This window comes from Epinephelus fuscoguttatus, linkage group LG11 (assembly GCF_011397635.1).
Source record: "Epinephelus fuscoguttatus linkage group LG11, E.fuscoguttatus.final_Chr_v1".
NCBI lineage: Eukaryota > Metazoa > Chordata > Actinopteri > Perciformes > Serranidae > Epinephelus > Epinephelus fuscoguttatus.
The window spans coordinates 39,035,622-39,061,923 of record NC_064762.1 but is presented as its reverse complement, the minus strand read 5'-3'; the positions used below and the strand labels follow the sequence as shown (position 1 = coordinate 39,061,923).

At 41.5% G+C, this 26,302-nt stretch overlaps 1 protein-coding gene across 1 annotated transcript; it reads right to left on the bottom strand.

The window, feature by feature from the left end:
- Positions 1 to 25,813, bottom strand: LOC125897400 (prostaglandin E2 receptor EP2 subtype-like). Its single transcript, XM_049590720.1, has 2 exons — positions 24,612 to 25,813; positions 1 to 4,812 (listed from the first exon to the last, which is right to left on the bottom strand). Exons 1-2 carry the CDS (start codon positions 25,392 to 25,394, stop codon positions 4,555 to 4,557), a joined length of 1,041 nt encoding a protein of 346 aa, XP_049446677.1. The 5' UTR covers positions 25,395 to 25,813; the 3' UTR covers positions 1 to 4,554.
- Between the last annotated feature and the right edge of the window lie 489 nt (positions 25,814 to 26,302).

The following is a 26,302-nucleotide window of genomic DNA, read 5'->3' as shown; positions in this document are numbered from 1 at the left end:
TTATTTCATAAACTGACATGTCAGCAACAGCAGATTTTCTTCAAGGCTTCAAAGAAGAGCATTATCAGTGGATGCACAACATAATCCATATAGAATTAACATACAGCTTTAACAGCTTAAAACAGCTCTCTGCTAAACATAAATATAGAAATACGTGACTAGAAGTAGAAAAATAGAAAGTAGAGATCAGTTGCCTATACCAGGACAGTCATAGGATTGATATAAATGATTTAAAAATAAATAAGCACAGCACATGTAAGGATTCATTTTAGATCACAAAAGCAGTGAAAAGTTAGAAGTACAATAATAAATACATTTATATGTAAGTCATTTATATGTAAGTAGACTGCTATTCCTTCAATATACAATTAGACAATAAAAATATATTATGTGGTTAACGGTCACAACCTAAAAATAAAAATTCAGGACAGATATAATTGGATCTCGATACTGGACCATAACATGGCACCTATTCAGTCCAGTGAGAAATACTTGCCAGGAATATAAGCTGAAAACTTCCCGCCTTCAGGGTTTACTTCAAGGGTGTGCAGCCCACTGAATATACATTGTAGTGTCTCTCCTTCTGGCCCTGCTGAGAGTTCTCGCTTGGCCAACCTGTTCTCATTCCTAGGTTAACTAGCAACTTGTGACGGCCTCATGAAGTGTCATTGGAGCATTTTCTTTATTTTCCGGCCCAACCCAGCTTGGGCCTGCTGGCCGGGTCGGGCCAGGCTCGGGCTCGGGCAGAGAATCTAAGCTCTACCTCCTGCACCCGTGTTTCCTCTCAACCATTGAGGTCTGCTGACAGATCGCTCCTGGCTGTCCGGAAAACACGGCTAAAGCAGAGGGGTGACAGAGCCTTTGCCGTTGTCGCCCCCAAACTTTAGAACGAGCTGCCCCTCCAGATTAGACTTCCCCTACCCTGCCTGTTTTTAAGTCTCGTTTAAAAGCCCATTTGTTTTCTCTGGCCTTCTCAGTCTCTGTGTGATAGCGGGATGCTTTGTGGTCTGAATTTTGTGTTCTTAATTCGTGTTAACAAACTTTTCGTGTTTTGTATTTTTGTCATGCTTATTTTTTGTACAGCACTTTGGTCAACGCTGTTGTTTTTAAATATGCTATATTAATAAATTTGTATTGTATTGTATTATCTGAAAACAACACTGACTTTTGATTTGACATGGGATGGAGGTACATAAGTTATGTAACATCACCTTAAACAATGTCAGCTTTTGGTTTTACATGGGACACGAACTGTGTTGTCCTGGCTGAATGTCTTGTTTTGTTTGGTCCACCTCCCCTCCCTTCCACCCTATGCAGACTTTCTTGCTCTTTATACCACATCAGCTGCTCTCAGCATCAAATATTGCCTCATATGGGATTACATTAGAGTCATTTTAAAGCCTATGTGTCTCATGGGCAGCTGTGACTCAGAGGTAGAGCGGGTCATCCACCAATCGAAAGATAGGCAGTTTGATCCCGGGCTCCTCCAGGCTGCATGTTGAAGTATCCTTGAGCAAGATACTGAACCCCAAACTGGATGGCAGTTCCATCGGTGTATGAGTGTAGCAGGTGGCACCTTGTATGGTAGCCTCGGCCACCAGTGTATGAATGTGTGTGTGAATGGGTGAATGTGTAAAAAGCACTTTGAGTGGTCACTGGATAACTAGAAAGGCGCTATACAAATGCAGGTCCATAAAGACACTAAAGGCTGCCTTTGGCTTGATTTCACATGCCAAGGTGCGTGAGCATCGGTATTTGATGACCTGGGAATGGGAAAGACTTTACATTGTGGTGACATCACAGATATTTAAGTCACTTTTCCTGGCTTGATAAAAGTATTACAAAAACAAAACCTCCATGGATCAAGTTTCATGGTATTGTAATTTTTTTTAACAATACCCAAACCTACTTAAATTTATTCTCCAGTGAATGTCCAAAAAAACATTTAATGATGATAAACTCTACCAGTTGTAAGTCAGCAGATTAATTTAAGTCACTGAATATTTTGAGTGAATGCGTGCAATTACACAGGAAGTGGTCCATTTTTCTGTGAAAGACTATGTCATGGGTACTAATTGGTCATATCCTGTTTGTGTCATTGTGAGAACAAGGGTGATATATTTGGAGATAAGTATCTGAGGATCATAACTAAAGGTCACATTCAGTACTGTGATCTTAATTTTTATCTATCACCACTTTGTGCATTCTAAATATCGGCTAATACTAAACTGCTTTTTGAAAAAACTATTTAATTGTATGCATTCCCTCCACTTTCCTAGCAGATTTGATTTTGTCAGATGTTCTGTAATTCACACAAAACAAACACAAAAACCAGAGAAAAATGTGTGTCAATATTGACATGCTGAGTGTGATTGGATATTGAGCCAACTGCTCAACAATCAAGTAGTCTTAACCAACACGTTCTCATCCCAAGTCGTCACATATTGCCGCTTTGTCAGTAGACTTTGACGTCTACATATTACACGCTAGGTATCCTCCTGTGTCTGCTGTTGACCCACTGGGTTGCCCTAAACAATGCCAGTGACAAAAGCGAACGGTTAAGCTTAGGAAAAAACACCATGGTTTGGCTCTGCATTCATATACATGCATACACCAGGCTCCCAGGTGTTTGGGGTTTGTTAGATCCATCCACCACCTCTCCCATCCCCCATATATGGACTTTCCAGCTCCTTGTATTACACCGTTACTGGCAGCATTTAAATCTTAGGCTATTAAGGTCATTGTGTACTGACATCCCAAAATGTGGCTTTTGGCATCAGGTGTCTGACAACAAAACCACTAACAAAGCGGTGATATTTGATAGCTTTGGAACGAGAACAAGCTGTCTTAACTGAGTACACCTTTACTATTACAAAGATAAAATGTTGTCAAAGGTTATTGAAAAATCAGAACTATGAAATGTTTTTGGGTTTACTTTAAATGGAGTATTAACAGGAAGCTTTACACTTTTCTTTACTCGCAGTTCATCAAATTTAACTTAATCTGTTTATCTTTCACACCTTCATTGTTCAACTCAGAAACAGAATAATTTATTAACCCTCTTTAATTTCGTCCATCTTTCTCATAGTGTGTGTGTGTGTGTGCGTGTGTGTGTGTGTGTGTGTTTTAACAATGTACAATGTCATTATGACCCAAACAACAACATTATATATATTAGATATATTTTAATATTTTAAGGTTTATCACACAGTTGTTTGTTTTCTACGACCTTCCTTTCAATGATTTTAATGTGTATAATTAAACATAGTTAACAATAACAGTTAATGAATTTGTGCAATCATAAAATATGTTTCTACACAGTTGCATTTTTGCTTTGTAGAAGTTATAATTGTTGATAAATACATTAGTAAACACTTAAAATGTAGTATCTCCTTGTGACACCATGAACATTAGAGTGTAAGAAACAGTGTATGAAGTGGTTTTATACTGCTTATAAATGCTAAATAGGGAAGTTAATTACTAACGGGTCAATAGAGTAATAAGCAGGCCCATATGGCGCCCTCAGATTTTCCACAGATTTTAGGAATATAAATGCTGTTAGTAAAACTCAGAATGTTGTCACTGTTTCCTCTGCCTCCTTGTGCATGTGTGTGTTGTATTCACTTAGCATTAAAATCAAAGCTTGTGGCACGGTGAAGAAATATCAAAAATAAGATTACTGTTAATAGATTGGCTAATTAATTTTTGTTCTCTCTGCTTCTTACTGAACCTTTCTTTTGGGCTATGTGTCCCAAATGTTGTTGATTGACTATTCCATCAGGGTATACCTTGAAAATGGTATATCGCTGTAACGATATATAATATAACGTAAGTATATGAGCAGAACGGAAGGCTGAATGGCATATAGAGTGGATTTTTCTAAATGTTGAGGCATCGTCATAACCCCCGAGATTACTCTCCAACACTGCTCACACCACAACTTTCAAGCATGTCCAACCCAGAATGGACTTGTGTGTTGCGAAGACACTATTTTCTGTCAAAAATGAATAGTAAAGCAATTTGAGCGGTGTGACTTTGAGGGGGGAAGTGGAGGGAACGTAGCTCTGTGAGTGAGGAGCGGAAACTCTCATGGCTCACATGCTGTGAGCAGGTTCATCATGCTTCACTCTTCTTACATCTGCCAAGTTAATTTCCTGACACTGTGTTGTATTTCATATAGATTGATTTCCTGAAACAGATGATCTTAATGTAAGATAAATGACTTAGTTTCACAATGAAACCTCTGTGAAATTATCCACTGACTGCTGCATCTCACCTACATCTCAGTGAACACACATTGTTCAGATAACAGCTGAACAGCTAGGCCCACTCTCATAATTCAAGTCACATGTTTCACCACAAGCCTACTTCCTGGAAAGCAACCATCAGTTTCACGTGACTCACCACTCCAGTGCACGTCCTGTTATTAAAATCATGCCATTTGAGATGTGATAAGATCAGCTCTGTTTAGTTTGCAGCCTTTCTTCAGTCCACACACAGACAGAGACCACCGTGAGTCTGAGTGGGCCTGTGTATCTGTATTCCTGTCCCCAGTCATCCTCCTTTCCCTGCCTCCGGAGCTGCACAGCAGGACGTTCCCTCAGTCAGCTTGGACTGAGAACTCTTCCCCCAGATGCATGCTGACTTGTGCGGTTTGCGCAACTTCCTCCAGATGACTCTCAGAATGGTGGGGCGGAGAAAGATGAAGACCCAGGGATTGAGGATGGTGTGGCAAGACAGTAAACGGAGAGCCCTAAGGTCAGCTCTAAACTGCTTGTCACCTTTGCCTGAGAGGTTTATGTATACTCGGAGCTGGAATGGGGGGGGTAAAGAGAATAAGAGAAATACATGTTATGATTACTAAATATAGTCAGCTGAGGCCTCCCAGAAGCATCAAACATGCATAGTGGCACCAACATGGAGGCCCAGTGGAGAATGACAATGGGCCTCATGCAAGAAACAATATATGAACAAATTTTCTCTTATTTCTGTTTGCATCCATTATTTGTTCTTATTTTGTTAGTGCCCAATGATATCTGGAATTTGCCCATGTTTTCTTGTTGTGCTCTTCTTTTAGGTGGTCAAGAGCACTCTTACCAAGATAAGAGAAAAACATTGCATTTTCACTGTCCACAAATGTGAGGAAACATGAGTTTTAAATTTCATGAACATTGTTTAAAAAATGCATAAATTCCATATGATAAAAGTTAGATAATACTTTAGAGTCATTATCATTATTGGATTTTTAAATTTCAGGGCAAAAGAAATACTACTTTGGAGCATCCCTCTGCTGACCAGTGGTGGAATATAAGTACATTTATAGAAGTATTGTAAGTAAGTACAAATCTGAGGTACTTTTACTTAACTTGAATATTTTAATCTCAGGCGACTTTCTACTTCTAATCCACAACACTTCAGAGAAAAATACTGTGCTTTTATTCACATACTACTAATATTTGCTAACTTTTGTTCCTTTACAGTTAGTTAATTTACAAATTAAGATTAACATTAAGAATTTTGCACATCAGGTCACGTGATATCACCGAGCAAGATGGTCACCTAGTTGGGAGCGTCCCAATGAACTCACCACATTACCCCAAATTCGTTATTTAAAGAAAGTTTTGGGGAAGTGATAATCTGATAGCTGTCTAGCTGCTGCAGTTTTACTGAGTTGAGAGATCTGGCGATTCATGCATTATGTCAACAAGAGTGGCCACCACCAAACAAAACGCTAGCGGAGGAGCTAACACCATGCCAGCAAAGGCGAGTACTGACGGAGGTGTTCTGGCTGCTATGCAACAGTCCCTGGAAAAGGCGACAGAAGAGATGGGACAAGTTGGAAGACTACTGACGGTTTTGCAAGCAGATATGACAGAAATTAAGGAGGCAAATGCCGGATTAAGAACAGACGTCGACGGAGTAATACGCCGGCTAGACGAAGCAGAAAGCTGCATCTCCCAGCTGGAGGATGATAACCACCTGCTACGCCAAACAGTAGACAAAAGTGCCAAAAAGTGTGAGGAATTACACCAAGCCATTGAAGATGCTGCTAACAGACAGGCACCAGAATCTGTGACTTATTGGTCTAAAGGAGAAGCTGGAAGGCAGCAGACCGCTTGAATGTGTGAGGAAGATTATTTCTGAAACTTTGGGGACATTTTTTTTCTTCTCTTTTTCTTCTTACTTGTGCACTCGGACAAACTATTTCTTCTTCCATGAAGCAGTGACATGAAGCCCAGCAACTTGACTTTTGAAGCAGTTGGGTTGAGATGACGAAGAATGTGCGAATTCGCTACTTTTTCTCTTTTGTTTTGTTTATATAGTGTCCAAATATGACTTTGATGTTGCCAGTAGAACACCGATAATTAATACTTAACACTGGCTAGTTTAAGCATATGTTTTTGTGAGAAAAAGTTACTAACGAGTAATTATATGAGGGGTGGTGATGAAGGGCACCTGAAGGTGACCACTTCAGTGTGACTCATGGACCGTATTTGTGGTGGATCTCTCAAGAGTGAGAGGAGGGGAGGGTCAGGGCGTAGGATTCTGTATATGAGGGTTTTAGATGATGTTTGCTTTTTTAAAGAGGTTTTGCACTGGTTTTCTGTTTTTTGTCGTTTTGTATGGGTTGGGGTATTTTGGTTTTATAGGCAGCTGGGCGGCATTCATTTTCCCCCTTTTTTTGTTTCTATTTATAAGATGACATCTTCTGAAAAATGTGAAACCCATCAGATAAAATATGGCTAACTGTGTAAGAATAGTGTCCTGGAGTGTCAACAGGCTGCAAAACCCCATTAAAAGAAAGAAGTGTTTATCATATCTTAAATCACAACAAACCCATGAAGCCTTTATACAAGAGACTCGCTTGATCGATTCAGAGGCTGTTAAATTAAAAAGGGATTGGGTAGGCCAGATCTATCATAGTTCATATTCAAGTAAAAAACATGGAGTGGCTATTTTGGTGCATAAGAAATTGAATTTTCTAATTATTAAGGAACAAAAGGATGAGGAAGGAAGAATGATATGTTTGGAAGCAAAAATTAATGGAATAAAAGTTAACTTATGTAATATATATGCTCCAAACGTGGAAGATCCGGGTTCCTTTAATAAAATAAATAAATTAGTTGGAGGGAAAGATGGGCATACAGTTATTGCCAGGGATTATAATCAGGTTTTAGATGGGGCTCTAGATAAAACCACTTTCTCGAATAATGTACCTAAAGATAGAATGGCAATTAAACTATTGATGAAGGATAATGGATTGATTGATATATGGAGGCTTGTCAATCCCAGAGAGAGAGAATATACATTCTATTCTCATAATCACAAATCTCATTCCAGGGTTGATTATTTTCTGATTAGTAAAGATTTGGTTGAGACTGTCTCAGATTGTTTGATAGGACCCATAGCACTTACTGATCATGCTGCAGTGCAACTAGGTTTAATATTGGAGTCAGATAGGGTAAATAAAAATAGATGGAGGATGAACATATCTCTGTTTCAAGATCCCCAATTCAGTAATTTGATAAAAGAGGAACTTGACCAATTTTTTCAGCTGAACACTGGTTCAACCGATAGGGTTGGAACGGTTTGGGAGGCCTCTAAGGCTTATATAAGGGGAAAAATTATAGCTTATTCCAGTAGAAAAAAAAGAGAACAAACACAAAGAATAAATAATCTTGAGTCTTGGCTCAAAGAACTAGAGAAAACAATATCTGGAAAATATAATGACACAGTAATTAAACAAATATGTGACCTGAAACTTCAAATAAATGAAATATACAACAAAAAAGCTGAGTACGCCCTATTTAGACTAAAAAGTAATTTTTATGAGAGTGGCGAAAAATCTGGGAAATTACTGGCTAGACAGCTGCGTCAAAAGGAGTCTAGTCATGCTATAGCCGCTGTTAAAAATAATAAAGGGGAACTGTTGACAAACACTGAGGAGATTAATAAGACATTTGCAAATTTTTATAACCAGCTTTACAAATCAGAAATTAATCCAAAGGTGAGTGATTATGAAGCATTCTTCTCAAAGAATTGATTTGCCAGAAATATCAATTGATCATTAAGATTATCTTGATAGCCCTATAACAGCAGAGGAGGTAAAAAGTGCTATTTTATTGATGAAGGCCGGAAAGTCGCCTGGTTTAGACGGCTTTCCCTCAGAGTACTATAAGAGGTATGTCGACAAACTAGCCCCTATCCTTGTGACAGTGTTTAAAGAATCATTCCTATTTGGTAAGCTATCAGAAACATTTAATGAAGCTTTAATTTATTTAATTGCTAAAAGAGATAAAGACCTAACAGACCCAGGAAGTTTCAGGCCCATCAGTCTAATTAATGTGGACTGCAAAATTCTTACAAAGGTCCTCGCTAAGAGGGTAGAAAATATTTTACCATCCGTAATACATGCAGATCAAGTAGGATTTATTAAAGGAAGGTCATCCACAGATAATATAAGACATCTGTTACATCTCATACAGCTCAATCAGGAAGAAAATATACCAGTAGCTGCCTTTTCGCTAGATGCGCAAAAGGCGTTTGACAGGGTGGAGTGGGGCTTTTTGCGACATACTCTTAGGGTATTCGGATGTGGGGAGGGTTTCATTAATTGGATGAATGTGATTTATGCAGATCCCAGAGCTGCAGTAATAACAAATGGAATAATATCACCCTTTTTTAAGTTAACTCGTGGTACTAAACAAGGAGATCCTTTCAGTCCTTTACTTTTTATATTATTTTTGGAACCTCTAGCTGCTGCTATTAGGGCAGAAATGGATATTAAAGGGGTTGTGCAGGGCGAAGAGGAGCACAAAATGTTTCTGTACGCAGATGATATTTTATTACTGATCAAGGACCCTATAATGTCAGTTCCCAATGTTTTATCTGTAGTTGAATCCTTCTCCAAAATATCAGGCTGTGTAATAGACTGGCAAAAATCTGAAGGTATGCCAATATCAAAAGGTTGTAACCAATCACTTATTAAGGCATTGGGCAAATCATGGGTCTAACCCAGGGTGGGTAAAAATAGAGGAGGTGTTAGCAGCTCCATTTGGGGTTGTAGGAATGTTATCTCAGAAGAAGATAGTAACACAGACAAAAGAGAGGAGCCTAATTTTACAGCACTCTCAATGGGCGTGGGCAATTTCACAATATAAGCAAAGTTATTCCTCTATATGGAATAATTCTTCGATCTGTATAGGAAAAAAGCGTTTTTTTGGGATACATGGATAACAAAGGGGATACATGTTGTCAGCGATCTTTATAAAGACTATATATTTATATCATTTGAGGACCTTAAAGAGCAATTTAATTTAACTAATAAAGGGGATTTTTGGAAGTATTTGCAGCTCAGGAGTAGTATGAAATCCACTTTTAAGCTGGAAAGAGTAGAGGAAGAGGAGATTGAGGTCCAAAAATTTCTTAATTTACCTCAAACTTTACATTCTGCATCAGGATTTTATAAGAAAATGTCAAATACACAAAAAAGAATGTGTGAAAGTCTGAGATTGATATGGCAAAAGGACCTTAATAAAGAGATTAATGAGGAAACATGGCAAGATGTGATTTCAAATGTGGGATGGGCTAGGAGGGATGTGAGATGTCTATCCACCATAAAATTGTACATAGATATTATTTCACACCCCTGAACCTGTTTAAAATGGGATTATCCCAGGACAAAAAGTGATGGAAATGTAATAAAGAAGAGGGTACATTTCTTCATGCTATATGGGACTGTCCAAGGGTACTTCCTTTCTGGAAAATGATACTGAAAAAATTCGAAGAGTGGCTTAAATTACCTCTACTAGAATCACCACAGCTATGTCTGTTAGGAGACAAGTCTCTCATACCATCAAGCCTAACTAAGGCAGAGCTTGGACTGATATTAACAGGCTGTATGGTAGCAGCCAGAATCATTTTACGGAACTGGAAGAGCCCAACTAAGCCAGAATTTGCAGAGTGGCTTAAGCTTATGACAGAGACAGCTGCTTTTGAGAATATGATTGTGTTCAAAAGATAATCAAACTCCCCCATAGAAATGGTACGTTCCGGGGGATGGGCCACTTCAGTGCACCTAATCAAGCCACCTGTTATCCCCCTATATATCTGATCTTCTCCCACACAGCCAGTCTTTGTCCCTCAGTATGGTGTGCGTACATGCTCAAGTAAGTACTGTCATGACTTTGTGTTCGTTGAGGTGATGTTACTTTAGGTTTGTACACATTGTGGGAGATGCTGTTGGGTTGTTGATCACATATGTTAGGAGGCTGGTCCACTAGGCACTCTATTTAATGCTAATTATGGTTGACTGTCACTTATGATGCACTTATGGTGGTGCTAAAGAGCCCTCTGCTTAAATCAAATATAATTTACCATTATGATTTTCCTTTGCACAGTCACCAGCCTGAGTTTGTAACTAATTATTTGTTTCATTTCTTTATAGGAAACCACACCGCATTAACTGTTCATTCTACAATAAAACAGTTGAACAGAATCTGAACTCCTGAACTCTGATTCTAACATTTATGGTGGCTCAATCTCCCTGCACTGGCAACAGTATCTCAGAATAGCGGAAGTCAGCCAATCCTTTTTACAGATTGCCAGGGTAAACAACATCCCAAGCAAAATTAGCCAAATGTGGCAGGCTTTTCTGGCTTGTATTAGGGATGGTGTAGGGTCCTAGTTGACAGGATAGGTATGTGTATATGTGTTGGGATGCATGATTTGTCGGTAACTAGGTCGGTATCGGCTGATACTAGTCAAAATATATTTATTTGTTTTCCTCAACATGTCTGTGAGATCGACATCTTATTGTCATTCGGATGTACAAGTGGCCTATTGCTGGCTGCTTGTGATCTTCAGGGTGGCTGCGACTTGTTGAGAGAAAACAATATAGTAATCCAATGATTTGTGGATTTTTTGAAATTTTTTTTGGAGGTGAAAAAGGATATTATTTTTTAAAATTTAGGCTATAGTGTTTTAGCACAAAATTTGATTTTAGTATAGGCATGTTTTTGTAGAGATCGGTATTGGTGTTGATTTTAGAGATTGGCCGAAGTTCCCAGGTCGATGCATCCATATCTATCTAGAGATAGAGAGATAGAGAGAGAGAGAGATAGAGAGAGCTCTGTGATATTCATGAGATGTAAAACTGATACATTATTGCTGCCTTTTCTTTTTTTCTTTCTTTCCTTTTTTTTAAATTGGGGGTTTGTTGTGTTTTTATTTTTTTTGGTCATTTTCTTTTACTGACTCATGGTTACTGTGTATCTTGTTTGCATCACTTGGAACAATGTGTCAGTTTTGTTTCTGTTTTTTGTCTGTTTGAAAATTAATAAAAACTTCAGGGGAAAAAAAAAATTGCACACAAACCATATAAAAATAAACAAGTGTGACTGACACAATTAGTCCATTGACTGAACAGCACTAAACCCCTGTGCTTGCCTGAAAAGGGCTCAGTGCACATTACCGCTTATTAAATATCCCATAGAGAGAGGCTCTTACTCTAGCCTGTTCTATTTTGTTCTGAAAATGTCAGCGTGGAACTCCGTTCTGTTGACAAGGTCTGTGTCACCAGTGATGAGGAAATACAGTGAGTGCTGGACAGAGTAGTGAGTGACAACAACCCCACCTACATTTAAGAGTACTGCTTGTGGTGGAAATGCCAAATAGACTAGGGTGTAGGTTCCAGTGTTGGGCAGTAATGTATTACTAGTAATGCATTACTGTAATAATATGGTGTAATATTACTTTTTCTAGTAATGAGTAGTGTAGCTAATTACTAATAAAATTTCTGTAATAATACAGTTACCCCAAAAACAAATAACTAGTTACAATGTTACTTTTGTTATAAGGTCACTCCTGACTTTAAATACAACATCACATCAACAGATTCATTTTCATAGTTGTCACACTGCACAGGCACGTCACAAAACAGCCAGCTAATAAAGATGGAAACGTCTACATTAGCAGCTAGATATATTCCTATTTCATTTTTTTTCCAGAGGATAGATGAAAAGGTAGTAGCAGGTAGCTGTACTAAAACACTTTCCACTGGGAAAAACATGTCCTCAATCCTCTGATCTGAAACATCTACTACAACTGACAGCACAACGCTCCAGGAAATACACCCCACCAAATGTGAGCTCTCCTCGACCATGGACATCGGCTGTGGTGCTACACTGGCTAAGCAACCAAAACTGGATTTAATTGTAGCTGCAGGCTACAAAGAAGTAATGAAGCTTGTGGCTGAATATGTTGTGGATAAATGGACATTGGCTGTAGCGCTACATTGGCTAAACAACCAAAACTGAATTTTATTGTGGGCAGCTGCAGGCTACAAAGAAGTAATGAAGCTTGTGGTGGAATATGTTGTGGATAAATGTTGCTCCACAAATAAGTCTCTGTCTTTCAGGCAGAGCCTTGAGAAAATATCAGTCTGAGGCAACTGAAAACCTCCAGGTAAATTTGGATGCTATGTAGCCTTAGCTACACTTACCGGAAACTGCCCTGACATTCATAGAGAGGCACACATCAGAGTTTTGAGGAGATACGCAACTACCACTTTTATGGGGTGTAACGGAAAAGTAATCTAACAAGTAGTGTAGTGAAGTACTGTTGGCAGGGAGTAATAAGTAATGTAATATTATTACCTTAAAAACATTAAAACAGTAATGAATCATGAGTAATACATTGCATTTTTAGAGTAACTAGCCCAACACTGCTAGGTACCACGTCTAAAGAGTTTCTAAAGGTTCCAAAGGAAAGCGTTTGGATGGAAATGGGGCTTTATAGAGGACCTCTGTGTTCCAGCCTACTCTTGACTCTAGTTGTCCAGGTGCACTCTGAGATATTTATAGAAGTGAACCACCTTGACATCTTCCCCCCCAACAGATACAAGGGGCAGAGGAGGCTCAGTCCTGTCCAAGTCCAAAAGCAGCACCATCATCTAGCTAATGATCAGCTGCTGGTGGTTCGGTCTGCATTATCCGACAAAGCCTTTCACCAGGTCACTTTTTATTCCTCCTGCTGTTGTCCACTGATACAGCCCACAAAGACATGCAGAGTCATCAAAGAACCTCTGTAGATGGCATGTATCCGTGTTAGGTGTTTAAGGCAAACGGGATGGGGAAGGACGGTCCCCTGTGGGCCGATGTTGCTTTTTACTCACATACAGTTACTCATTCTTACAAACTGTGGCCTGCTGATCAAATTATCTGTAATCCTGAAAACATGTGGAGCATTTAAGTGCACGGCCCTGAGCTTGTCTCCCAACAGCATGGTGGCATACTGTGGACCACTATGCTACCAGTACATATTGATGAACATTAAATGTAAATATGTAGGATTGTAGCCAATGTAGCTAATTTCCATCCTCAGTCCCTTGGCAGGTTGATGTTTAACTAATCAAAAACAAAAACAAAAACAAAACAACGACAAATAAACAATTGCTCAAGTTTATGAAGTGCTAGTTTATATTGCACAATGCCCTATAGCACATGTGTGTGCAGGTATTATTGCACTTAAATCAGAATACATAGAAGTATTTATGTACGCACAATTACACTGAGTTACATACAAGTTGTACAAGGACAGGCTTGGCTTGTCACCGGCACATCCCCGGTATACAAGCCAGACCACGTCCTGAGATGGTTCCACAAACAGACAGCGCTTTGTGCTGTTATTAATTGCATATTGCCCATAGTGATTGCACAGTTGCCCATGATATTAATTGCACATTGTTCACTTTAACATGATTAAACATGATGGTCACATATCTGTCTGAACTCTGATTGACTTGTCCTGAGATGGGAAACTCTGAGTATCCGGTTCCAGAACAGCTGATTTGAATTAGTTCAATCAACTCTGAGTAGGTACACCTTGAGTTAAGCAGGTGCACAACCACAATAAAAAGCCATTATCAGTGGAGCCCCGATACCTCGTTTCACCATGGCAACTGGAGAGAAAAAGCGATCAACTTATTTTACACCTGTGGAATTGGAGGCGCTCATGAATGCCTACAGCAAATATGAGCATATATTTCATTAAAAACATTAACACCGCTAAAGCTGCCGAGGGAAGAGAGGCGGCATATGAAATTTAGCAAGCAGAATCATCTTTGATGGGATGTTGGTGGCTCAGTGGATAGAGCAGGCATCCCATATATTGCTTTTTCCGCAGCGGCACAGATTCGACTCCGGCCTGTGGCACCCAGCTGCATGTCACTCCCTCTGTCTCTCTCCCCTTTTATGTTTAACTGTCCTGTCAATTTCAGGCAAAATGCCCCCTCAAAAAATATCAAAAAAGAATCCTTGCTAATTTCAGCAGCTATTTTAAGCACATATAGATGGTTGATGACTTATTTGAAATTTGAATCCTTTAAAAACTATCATACCCTGGAATATCCCCCAGGTCAATGTTACGCCTATTACATGCATTGTGTCTTTTCAAAATACATTCAGCTTTCACAGGAAATGTACAGTTTATGCTTGTTAGATGAATACAGTCTTTTTCAAAATAAATTTAAAAAGTTGTAGGTTTAGGCAACAAAAACACATGGTTAGAGCTAGAAGAACATTACGGTTTACATTACGGCAAACAGCAGCCTGTTGTTGGACCCATCCACCACCCTCCTACCTACCCTATATGGACTTTGCAAGTCATTAAATCAAACTGATTCTGTCCAATGGTGTATCATATGGCAGCAAAATGATGCCTGTTCTTCATTGGTGTCTGATGCAGAAATCAATGACTAAGCAGCGGTATATGACAGCTTTAGAATGAGAGCAGGTTAAATTTAAGGGGGATATATCGGCAGATAATTACTTTGTTATCATTTATTTAGAATCACCTAAAACTAAGAATCGTTTCGTTTTTGTTACCTTAGAATGAGTTGTATGTTGTTTCTACCAGTGGCCCAGAATGGACAAATCAAACACTAGCTGTAGATCGGGCCATTCATGTTTCCTTGTCAGCCAATTGTTTGTACTTGTAGTTCTCCTACATGCTTGGCAGATTGGAGAGGTTTCAGTTCTGCAACCTTATCACTATGCCACTAAATCTTAAACACTAAACCTTTAAATCTTTGACATATTTGTTGATCATATATTTTGTATGCAAAAATCCTAATCACTAAAGTATCCAGTAACTGTAGCAGTCAAATAAATGTATCAGGGTAAAAAGTACAACATTTCGCTCTTAAATGTAGTGAATGTATGATAGACATACTTCAAAATTGTACAGAGGTAGAGAACTTGAGTATGATGGTACTCTCCCCCACTGTATGTTACTGACTGCTGATTGGCTGAATTGGGAGGGTTAAACTGTGGCCTACTGGTTACTCAACACAGGCAAGAATTTACTATAACATATAAACCAGATGCTTTGTTGGAAGGATGTGAAAAGAAGTTACAGAGGCTACATTCCACACAGATTAACAACATTAACATGAATTTCTAATGTACTGCATGAGTAGAGTATGGTGTGAATTGACTGGACCAGAAAATACTGCATAACTTAGTGAGATAAAGCTTTTAAGAGGCCAACAATACCATGTCAGAAGAGATAGAAGCTGACATACAGACCATACTCCATGATGGTTTATAAAATGTAGGTTCTGGCAGTGTCTTAATGATTCTCCATTGAAATATTTTCATATTTTAAACACAAAAGATTAACTTACAAATTGTGAACTGGATTCTACAGTGGAAACACTGGCTGCACAAAAGAATGACACATATGAGACATATGTAATTAACTGAGAAAAATGACAGGTTCAAAGTCATAGAATACCACTGCTTGGTCAGTGATTATGGCATCAGACATCAATGAAAAAAGGCATCCTTTTGCAGCGGTATGATATGCCGCCAGGTGACACCAATGTGTAACACTGCAGGTAGAGCCCAACTGATATTGGATTTTTGCCAATTCCAATATCAGCGAGTAAAAATTTAATCAAGTGTCCTTGATATTAAAACAGCAAATGCTGTATTTTTCTGTTTTATAATTTCCCCTCATTAATAATAATAAAAACATGATAGTTTGGCTATACTAGATATTTGATATATTCAGTAGATTTACCTTTTTACGACCCTATTTGACAACTCTACAACTGGAAGAACTACCATCCCAAATATACCATTTCTAAAGTACTAGATAAAATATCTGAAATTAACCAGCAGCTTTACTTTTTCTTAACATAATCCCTCATAATACATTTATTTTATTTTATGGCCTTGACATTAACCTGTCATATTGTTGAGTTATCAAGGACACTTTCGTGTTGTTTTTTTTTTCTCCTCCGAGAACCGTCGCCTTATCGTGGTGGAGGAGTTTGAGTGCCCTAATGACCCTAGGAGCTATGCTGTCGGGGGCATTTTGCCCCTGGTAGCGTTTCCCATGGCAGATTGGTTCTGGGCAAAGGGTCAGACGAAGAACGGTTCAAAAGACCCTTCATGATGGATACAAACAAGGACACGTGTACCTGGCCTGGAGGGTTACCGGGGCCCCACCCTGGAGCCAGGCCTGGGGTTGGGGCCCGTAGGCGAGCGCCTGGTGTTCGGGCCTTCGCCCTTGGGGTCCGGCCAGGCCCAGTCCGAACCGGCTACGTGGGCTCGTCCCCCTGCAGGCCCACCACCCGCAGAGGGATCCAGAAGGGTTCGGTGCAATGTGGATTGGGCAGCAGACCAAGGCAGGGGCCTTGGCGGTCTGATCCTCTGTTACATTAGTTGGCTCTTGGGACATGGAATGTCACCTCTCTGACGGGGAAGGAGCCAGAGCTTGTGAAAGAGGTTGAGCGCTACCGGCTAGATATAGCCGGCCTCACCTCGACACATAGTTCCAGCTCTGGAACCCTAGTCCTTGAGAGGGGTTGGACTCTCTCCTTCGCTGGAGTTGCTCTGGCTGAGAGGCGGAGGGCCGGGGTGGGCTTTCTGATAGCCCCCAGACTCTCTGCCTGTATGTTGGGGTTTACCCCGGTAGACGAAAGGGTTGCTTCTCTGCGCCTTCGGGTCAGGGAACGGGTCCTGACTGTTGTCTGTGCTTGTGCGCCGAACAACAGTTCAGAGTACCCGCCCTTTTTGGAGTCCCTGGGACAGGTGCTGGACAGTGCCCCGACCAGGGACTCCATTGTTCTGCTGGGGGACTTCAACGCTCACATGGGCAATGACAGCGGGACCTGGAGGGGCGTGACTGGGAGGAACGACCTGCCCGATCTGAACCCGAGTGGTGTTCAGTTATTGGACTTCTGTGCGGGTCGCAGTTTGGCCATAACTAACACCATGTTCAAACATAAGGATGCCCATCGGTGCACGTGGCACCAGGACAGCCTAGGTCGCGGGTCAATGATTGACTTTGTAGTCGTATCATTTGACCTGCGGCCATATGTTCTGGACACTCGGGTGAAGAGAGGAGCAGAGGTGAGGTGAGCAGGTGGTGAGTTGGATCAGATGGTGGGGGAAGACGCCGCGCAGACCTGGCAGGCCCAAACGAACAGTGAGGGTCTGCTGGGAACACCTGGTGGAAGAACCTGTCCAGATGATCTTCAACTCCCACCTCCGGGAGAGCTTCGACCGCGTCCCGAGGGCAGAGGGGGACATTGAGTCCGAATAGGCCTTGTTCCACTCTGCCATTGTCGAGGCGGCAGTTGCAAGCTGTGGCTGCAAGGCCGCTGGGGCCAGTCGCAGCGGTAATTGCCGTCAGGCTGAAGAAGGAGGCCTACAGGGCATGGTTGGTCTGTGGGTCTCCGGAAGCAGCTGACGGGTACCGGCGGGCCAAGCGGAGCGCAGCGGCGGCAGTCATGGAGGCAAAAACTCGGGCGTGGGAGGAGTTTGGTGAGGCCATGGAGGAAGACTATCGATCGGCTCCAAAGAGGTTCTGGCAAATCATCCGGCGCCTCAGGGGGGGAAGGCGGCAACTTGCTCACACTGTTTACAGTGGGGGCAGGGAGCTGCTGACGTCAACTGGGGACATTGTCGGGCGGTGGAAGGAATACTTTGAGGAGCTCCTCAATCCCAACAACATGTACTCCAGTGAGGAAACAGAGACGGGGGTCTCGGGGGCAGGTCGTCCAATTTCTGGGGCAGAAGTTGCTGAGGTAATGAAACAACTCCGAGGCAGCGGAGCCCCAGGGGTGGATGAGATTCGTCCTGGATATCTCAAGGCTCTGGATGTTGTAGGGCTGTCCTGGCTGACACGCCTCTGCAACATTGCGTGGACATCGGGGGCAGTGCCTCTGGAGTGGCAGACCGGGGTGGTGGTCCCCATTTTCAAGAAAGGGGACCAGAGGGTGTGTTCCAACTACAGGGGGATCACACTCCTCAGCCTACCCGGTAAGGTTTACTCCAGGGTGCTGGAGAAGAGGGTCCGGTCGATAGTTGAACGTCAGATTGAGGAGGAGCAATGTGGTTTTCGTCCCGGACGCGGAACCGTGGACCAGCTCTTTACCCTCGCCAGGGTGCTGGAGGGGGCATGGGAGTTTGCCCAACCAATCCACATGTGTTTTGTGGATTTGGAAAAGGCCCCAGGGGCATCCTGTGGGGGGTGCTCCGGGAGTATGGGGTTGGTGGCCCCTTGCTAAGGGCCATCCAGTCCCTGTACCGAAGGAGCATGAGTCTGGTTCGCGTGGCTGGCAGTATGTCGGACCTGTTCCCGGTGAGGGTTGGACTCCGCCAGGGCTGTCCTTTGTCACAGGTTCTGTTCATAACTTTTATGGACAGAATTTCTAGGCACAGCCGAGTGGTGGAGGGTGTCACGTTCGGTGATGGGAGGATCTCGTCCCTGCTTTTTGCGGATGACGTGGTCCTCCTAGCTCCATCCAACAGTGACCTCCAGCTCTTGCTGGGGCGGTTCGCAGCCGAGTGGGAAGCGGCTGGGATGAGAATCAGCACCTCCACGTTTGAGGCCATGGTCCTCAGCCGGAAAAGGGTGGATTGCCCACTCCAGGTCGGGGGGGAGGTCCTTCCTCAGGTGGAGGAGTTTAAGTATCTCGGTATCTTGTTCACGAGTGAGGGTAGGATGGAGCGGGAGATTGACAGGCAGACTGGGGCGGCGTCAGCAGTGATGCAGGCGCTTAACCGGTCCGTTGTGGTGAAAAGGGAGCTTAGCCAGAAAGCGAAGCTCTCGATTTACCGGTTGATCTACGTTCCAACCCTCACCTATGGTCACGAGCTTTGGGTAGTGACCGAAAGAATGAGTACAAGCAGCCAAAATGAGTTTCCTCTGCAGGGTGACTGGGCTAAGCCTTAAGGATAGGGTGAGGAGCTCAGACATCCGGGAGGGACTCGGAATAGAGCCGCTGCTCCTCCACATCGAGAGGAGCCAGTTGAGGTGGTTCGGGCATCTGGTAAGGATGCCTTCCGAACGCCTCCCTTGGGAGGTGTTTCGGTTGTGTCCAACCGGGAGGAGACCTCAGGGCCGCCCCAGAACATGTTGGAGGGACTACATCACCCAGCTGGCCTGGAAACGCCTCGGGGTTCCCGCGGAAGAGCTGACGGAAGTGGCTGGGGAGAGGATTGTCTGGGCTTCTTTGCTGAGGCTGCTGCCCCCGTGACCCGGACCCGGATAAGCAGAGTATGATGAGTATGAGTACGACGACTACTTTCGTGTTTTTGTGTGTGTACAGAATTGTTAAAGACATCATGAGGAAAACGACGTTGACATGGCGTTGAACCAGGGAATTTGTGTGTCCACCACAACATAGGATCCTAATTGACTTTACATTGGCATTGTTTCCGTGGTACTGTAACCCATTACATGCCGCCACCACGGAATGTGGTGTTAAGAGGTCATGGTCATTTAAAGTATTTCTGTAAGATCAGGTTGCCTGGTTTGACCGCAGCTCATTCTGCTAAGTTACTGACTATACTGCAATGTATTCTCAGAGAATACATTGCAGTATAGTCAGTAACTGCAACGTATTCTCAGAGAACGGTTCCTATGATATCATACCAATTTGACTCTATGTCTTTAATGTACAGTTAAGTTATTAACCTAAAGTTGCAGATTTCCACGTAGCACTGTGAGCGCAGCGCAGTGTCCGCTCGCAATGATGGAGAGCCATACAGTCTTGCAATGATGGCGTCTGGATCAGCAGGCCCACCCTCTGGAGTTAGTACACAGGTAAGAAATGTTCAAAACCAGAGGTCGTTTTGTGACAACATACAATGTTTCTGACGTCTTTAAGTGGTGAATTGGCAAAGCTGGAAGTTAAGCATAGGGCTAACGTTAGCATCGAGTAGCTTAACATTATTTAGCATTTAGACAGTAGTACGTAGCTACTGCATGAAAAACACAGATAATAAACTAGAAAAGCACCCCGGGAAGTGCAGACCTCCGCCAAGTAGATGATATTCCCTCTCCCTCTGCATCAGATTTTGCAGCCTGCATCACAATTAGGTTATTTGCATCACTATCATTATTAGGTTATATATGTCTTCACCATGGAGACACTGTGGTGTATTTATTTAGTTTTTATTTTGTACCAACACAGAATATAATATGTTTTTTTGTGTTTTTCACTTTCTTTTTTTCCAACACAGAACATTAATTTCAACTACATGAATTACAACAATATTTAGCAAGTAGAACAAGAAGTGCTTTCCGGCCACCAGATGGCACTATTTTCACCGTCTATAGAAATTGGAATTGCTGCTGAGGCTGTCAGATGATAGACTTTATTTATTATTTTATTGACTTTGCTTCAACCGATCATGACCAAAATTTTATCATCTGTTCCTCGTCCCATTATCCACCTTTCCTGAAAATTTAATCAAAATCCGTTTATAACTTTTTGAGTTATTTTGCAGACAAACAAACAAGCAGACAAACAAAAAGACAAACAGACCAATGCCAGCGAAAACATAACCTCCTTGGCGAAGGTAATAAATGGAATAAGGGCCGTGCTGTTTTGGCTGCGGGAATACATGGGGTGCTGAAAAAACCTGCAGCAGCCTGCGGTGGAAAATGTCGATCCATACTACAGTATGACTTTGGCCTGATGCTATCAGCTAGTGTTTGTGAATTGTACTCCTTACAGCAGTGGTTCCCAACCTTGGGTCAGGACCTCAAATGGGGTTGCCAGATGCTTCAATTACAATTAAATTCATCTTTATAATGTTAAATACACAAACTCAGCCGCCCAATTAAATATGGCGGGTTAAGAGAGAGCGTTATAATACATGTTTTAAACAGATATAGTCCATATTTGTAGCTACATAGCTTTTTTTCATTATTCATTGTTCAATTTGACTCATTGTTTATTCAACATTAGTTTGAAGCCTTGATCGAAAAAACATATTAAAACATACGTTTTTCCTTATCCGCTGTGAGGGTCTTAAGGACAGAGGGATGTCGTATGCTGTAAAGCCCTGTGAGGCAAATTGTGATTTGTGATATTGGGCTTTATAAATAAAATTGATTGATTGATTGATTGACAAAAAAAAGTGTCTGTGGTCGTCTGGGGTCACCAGAGTTTTTCAAAGTGGGGTCATGAGCCAAAGAAGGCTGGGAACTACTGGCTTAGAGTTTTGCCATTAATGTATATTATATTTGTTAAATTCTGTGCTTGCCAGAATGTCAACAATAATCCAACAGTTGCTGCTTCTGCGCAGAGACTTATAAATGTGCCCACAGAGAACCTCTCTCGGGGACAGCAAGAGCAAGGAGGAAAGCAGGAACAGGAATCCTCATCTGTAGATCAAAAGATGGCCAGGTTATAGATGTCATGGAATTTTATTTTCGTTTTTTATTTATGTTAATTTGAAGGTAATATCACTAGTTGGTATTATATATGTATTATGATCATGTTTTAAACATAACGAATGTAAAAAAACAAACAAAAAAAAACAAAAAACTACTCAAACAATAAATCAAAACAGGGGAAACGGGATGTATGTACAAGTGTGTGGGTGTAGGCTGTGAGTGACAGTATGGGTGTAAAGAAGAAAGCTAGCGACATGCTAATAAACAAGAACACTAACAACGGTTGCTATGGTAACAGTAAACAAACCCACAGCTGGTATGGCTCTGGCTAGTTGTTGACCACTTTCGCGAGTCCTAGTGAGTTCATATCGCAAATAGATGCATGGTGTGAGTGCGAGTGCATTAGCCCTATGCTTCAATTTTCAATTTTCAATTTTATTTATAAAGCCCAATATCACAAATCACAATTTGCCTCACAGGGCTTTACAGCATACAACATCCCTCTGTCCTTAGGACCCTTGCAGCAGATAAGGAAAACTCCCCAAAAAACCTTTAACAGGGAAAAAATGGTAGGCTAGAAACCTCAAGAACAGCAACTGAGGAGGGATCCCTCTGCCAGGACGGACAGACGTGCAATAGATGTCGTACAGAACAGATCAACATGATAAATTAACAGTAATCTGTATGACACAATGAGACAGAAAGAGAGTCAGAGAGAGAGAGACAGAGAGAGATGCAGGACAGACAGTAATGATAAAAGCTTACAACAACATTAATGAAAGTAATAATATTATAATTATAATTCTGGCTATTGTGGTACAATATGTTGAAAGTATATATTAATATCAGATAGTATACATATGTGACAGTAATCATATGTGTATAATAACAGCAGAAGTATGACTAATGATAACAGCAGTAGCAGGAGGCATCAGGCAGGACCACAGCAGCAGCACAACCACACACGTCACACTATCCAGGCACCGCTGTGATATAAGTTGACTTATGCTTAACTTCCAGCTTTGCCAGTTCACCACTTAAAGATGTCAGAAACATCTTTGTATGTTGTCACAAAACGATCTCTCATTTTGAACATTTCTCTCCTGTGTGCTGGCTCCAGCAGGTGGGCCTGCTGAACCGGACACCATCATCACAACACTGTATGGCTCTCCATCATTGCACTGCATTCACAGTGCTACGTTGTAATCCGAAAATGTCAGAGTAAAATTTAAAAAAGGCAATATTTCGGGGTGTCAGTGGCTTAGTGGTAGAGCAGGCGCCCCATGTACAAGGCTGTTGCCGCAGCGGCCCGGTTTGACTCCAGCTTGTGGCCCTTTGCTGCATGTCATCCCCTCTCTCTCTCTCCCCCTTTCACGCTTGACTGTCCTATCAATTAAAGGCTAAAAATGCCCTCAAAAATATCTTTAAAAAAAAGGCGATATTTAGATAAACTTACCATGTATTGAAGAATATTAAAACTTAATAAAGTGACATATTAACAGCCTTAGCTTTACACTGGAAATTAAAACAAATTTAGACTTGCAGAATATTTGTGTGTGCCGTGCAAATGGAAGTATGTCACTGACATCAGTTTTTTCACTGCCAGTCACATGGTGTTGCCTATATAAAGTGTTGAGCTGAATTATTTTAGTTCCTACGTTCCCTGAAGACAACGTGATAGGGGAAGGTCCCTAGGCTTTTTGTTAAGCTGTCTGTCATGATTCCACACCCCTCTCAGTTGATGCCACGCCCCCACGCTAGATCAGGGGCAAAAGTCTGAAACTGAAAAGAAAGGATCTGAAAGTGAAAAAAGATTTGAAACTGTAAAAAATAAGATCTGAATTTGAAAAGATAAAACGTGCAACTGAAAGAAATAGGATCTCAACTATCTATATATATGAAAGTGAGTAATGAACCAGAGTGAATCATAATTATATTTAACCTGAAAAAACTTTTTGTACACTTATTTTTATCTTGAATACACTGATGTATTTTTTTTCAAAATTCAAGATCAAAACTTGAATTTTTAGTTTATTTTTTCAAGTACAAAACATTTGGCCCCAATATAGCACCATGGTGTCTCCTGTTTGTCTTTGTGTGAATGTAGCTGCCGTATAAAGTAATTTCCTGTAAGGATCAATATATATATATATATCTATCTCCGTGTAGGTAAAACTGAGTCAAAGTCATGTAGACATCTCAAAGTGTTGTTGTCTGACAAATACCCCCCTCCCCCTCCCCAAATTATAATAAAAAATAATAAAAAATAAAGCCAACAGGCCTACTGACACTAATTTAAGACAAACTAAAACGATATCCTTTTAAATAAAAAAAGCTAAACTGAAATGAGCAAACCCACTCTGTATTTTTGTATTTTTTTTATGGGGTCAAAAGCAACTTTTTGCCCCAGGACCCTGTGGCAATTTAATGTGGCCCTGCTTATCTACAAATCATTGACATGTTGCTGGGCTAAGTGAAAGCTCCCACCACTGATATAGAGAAAACATATAAGGTATATTAGGAGATTAGATTTATTTTCAATAGTAACTGAAAATAAAGACTAATGGTTTTTGTCCTTTGAGGATTAAAAATTCCGACTCGCTGGAAAAGTGAAAAGAGGGAGTTTCCTTCCTGTTATGTGAAAATGCATTGTGATTAATTCTCTTGGGAAAGCGGTCTGTTGTTTATGTAACCTTGAATTAATTATGAAATCATGTATATAACTTTTTTACCCGTAGAGTCAGGATTGAATAGAAGGACAAAAACAAAAGCAGGCTGGGGCTAGTAGGCTAATTTTTCCAACTGAGAACATGATTGAGTTATCCAGACACACCAACATGATGGAAGAGTGCTGCACATCCACGAACATAAATACATACATTTTTAACCTCTCGAGGCAGAGCTCTTACCACTAATGGAAAGGTGCAGCAAATGTAGACCACAGTGATGATCGCCAGCGGCAGGAGATGCTCCACTTCCTCCGCCATGGACAGAGACCTTTGGTACCTGGTGTGCGCCGACACTGCACGACTGCGTCCTTTGCGCTTCCTGTGCATCCTCACCAAGTGGATAATGACTGATACGTTGCACGCCACCGTACTGGACATCATGATGAGAATGAAAGATGCGTACAATACGATGTAAACTATAGCCTCCCCTTCATCGTCGCTCATCTTCAGAAAGCACCATGTCCCCGGGCAGTACTGCACGTACTTACCGAAACCGAAAAAAGGAACGACGCAGAACAGGATGCTGCTCAGGTAAATAAGAGGAATAGTGATGTAACCAAAGCGTTTGCTCAGATGCCTCTCGTAAAAGTAAGGGTGGCCTATGGAGATGTAGCGCTCGAGCGCAAGTGCGCACAGGATCGCCAGCGTGGAGAGGCTCAGGAAGGTCATGCTGAAGCCAAAATAGGAGCACAGCACCCTGTCTGAATTCATTCCGACTAGAGATGTATTCCGAGCATAAGAGGTCAGCACAATAGGACTCACAGAGATGGAACCAAACAGGTCTGTCATGAGGAGCGCAGTTACCAGACTCCGGTACAGGGACGGACTGGTCCGCTTGCGCCGCAACTCCAGCAGGACCAGCGCCACGATATTGCCCAGGACACCGGACGAGAACATCACACCAGATGTGATGGGTTGTCCATACTGTACGTAGTCAGTGTCATAGCAAGAATGATTTGCCATAGACGTTCAAATGACAATCAAAGCCAGTAAACTTCAGAGCTGTTCTCCTCAAACTCAGCCGTTTGAACTGCGAACTTTACAACCACAGAGCTGGGGTTTGCGCCCCGCCCGTCATCCGATCAACGCGGTTTCTAGGGAAAAAACGCAACAGAATGACAAACACACTTCGTAAGAGCGCATGAGTCACCCAGTCAGATGTCGCGCAGCAGTACAATAGCAGTGTTGCTGGATCTTATTTCATCACTGCAGTTTACAGTAACATCAGGCGACGTAACAAGAGACAACATATACATATTCACATGAATCATATATATTATACATACACATCAAGTTCTACATGTAATTGTGATATGACATCACATCACTTCTGCATCAGTTCAAATGAAATGATTTTTCCTATAGCAGGAAATAAAAGAAAAGCCAAGTAATAGTAACCTTCATATGAATGAATGAATGAGCATTATTTATAGCACCTTCCATGCAGAAAGTGCTTTACAGTTCAGCAGCAGATACAAACGCAGCGAAGAGATAAAATCATGCAATTATACAACACTCATTCAATGAGAAATTGGGGGGGGGCATTAAATAGCCTATGAAAACAGACAAGTGCTAGAACTTGCAACTACTACATCAGCAGAGCAAAAAGCATCATTAAAGCCTGCTCTCACCCTGGTCACCAACTCTTTAAACTGTTGCCATCTGGCAGGTGCTACAGAGCTGCCAAAACACAAACGACCAGGCTCAGAGACAGTTTCTCTCCCACAGCCACCAGCACACTAAATAAGACAAAAATCAAATAAGGTTTACCACAGCCAATAGACAATAAATGCTTTCTAGCTTCCAGCTTTCAAGAGCTGTTGTTTAAAACTGTCCACTGAGCCAGAAAGTCTAATATTTAAAGACAGGGT

Coding starts and splice junctions, on each gene's coding strand:
- LOC125897400 (XM_049590720.1), bottom strand. CDS start 25,394: ATGGCAAATCATTCTTGCTATGACACTGACTACGTACAGTATGGACAA. Junction 4,813..24,611: donor GCTGCACCTTTCCATTAGTG/GTAAGAGCTCTG, acceptor CCCCCATTCCAG/CTCCGAGTATACATAAACCT.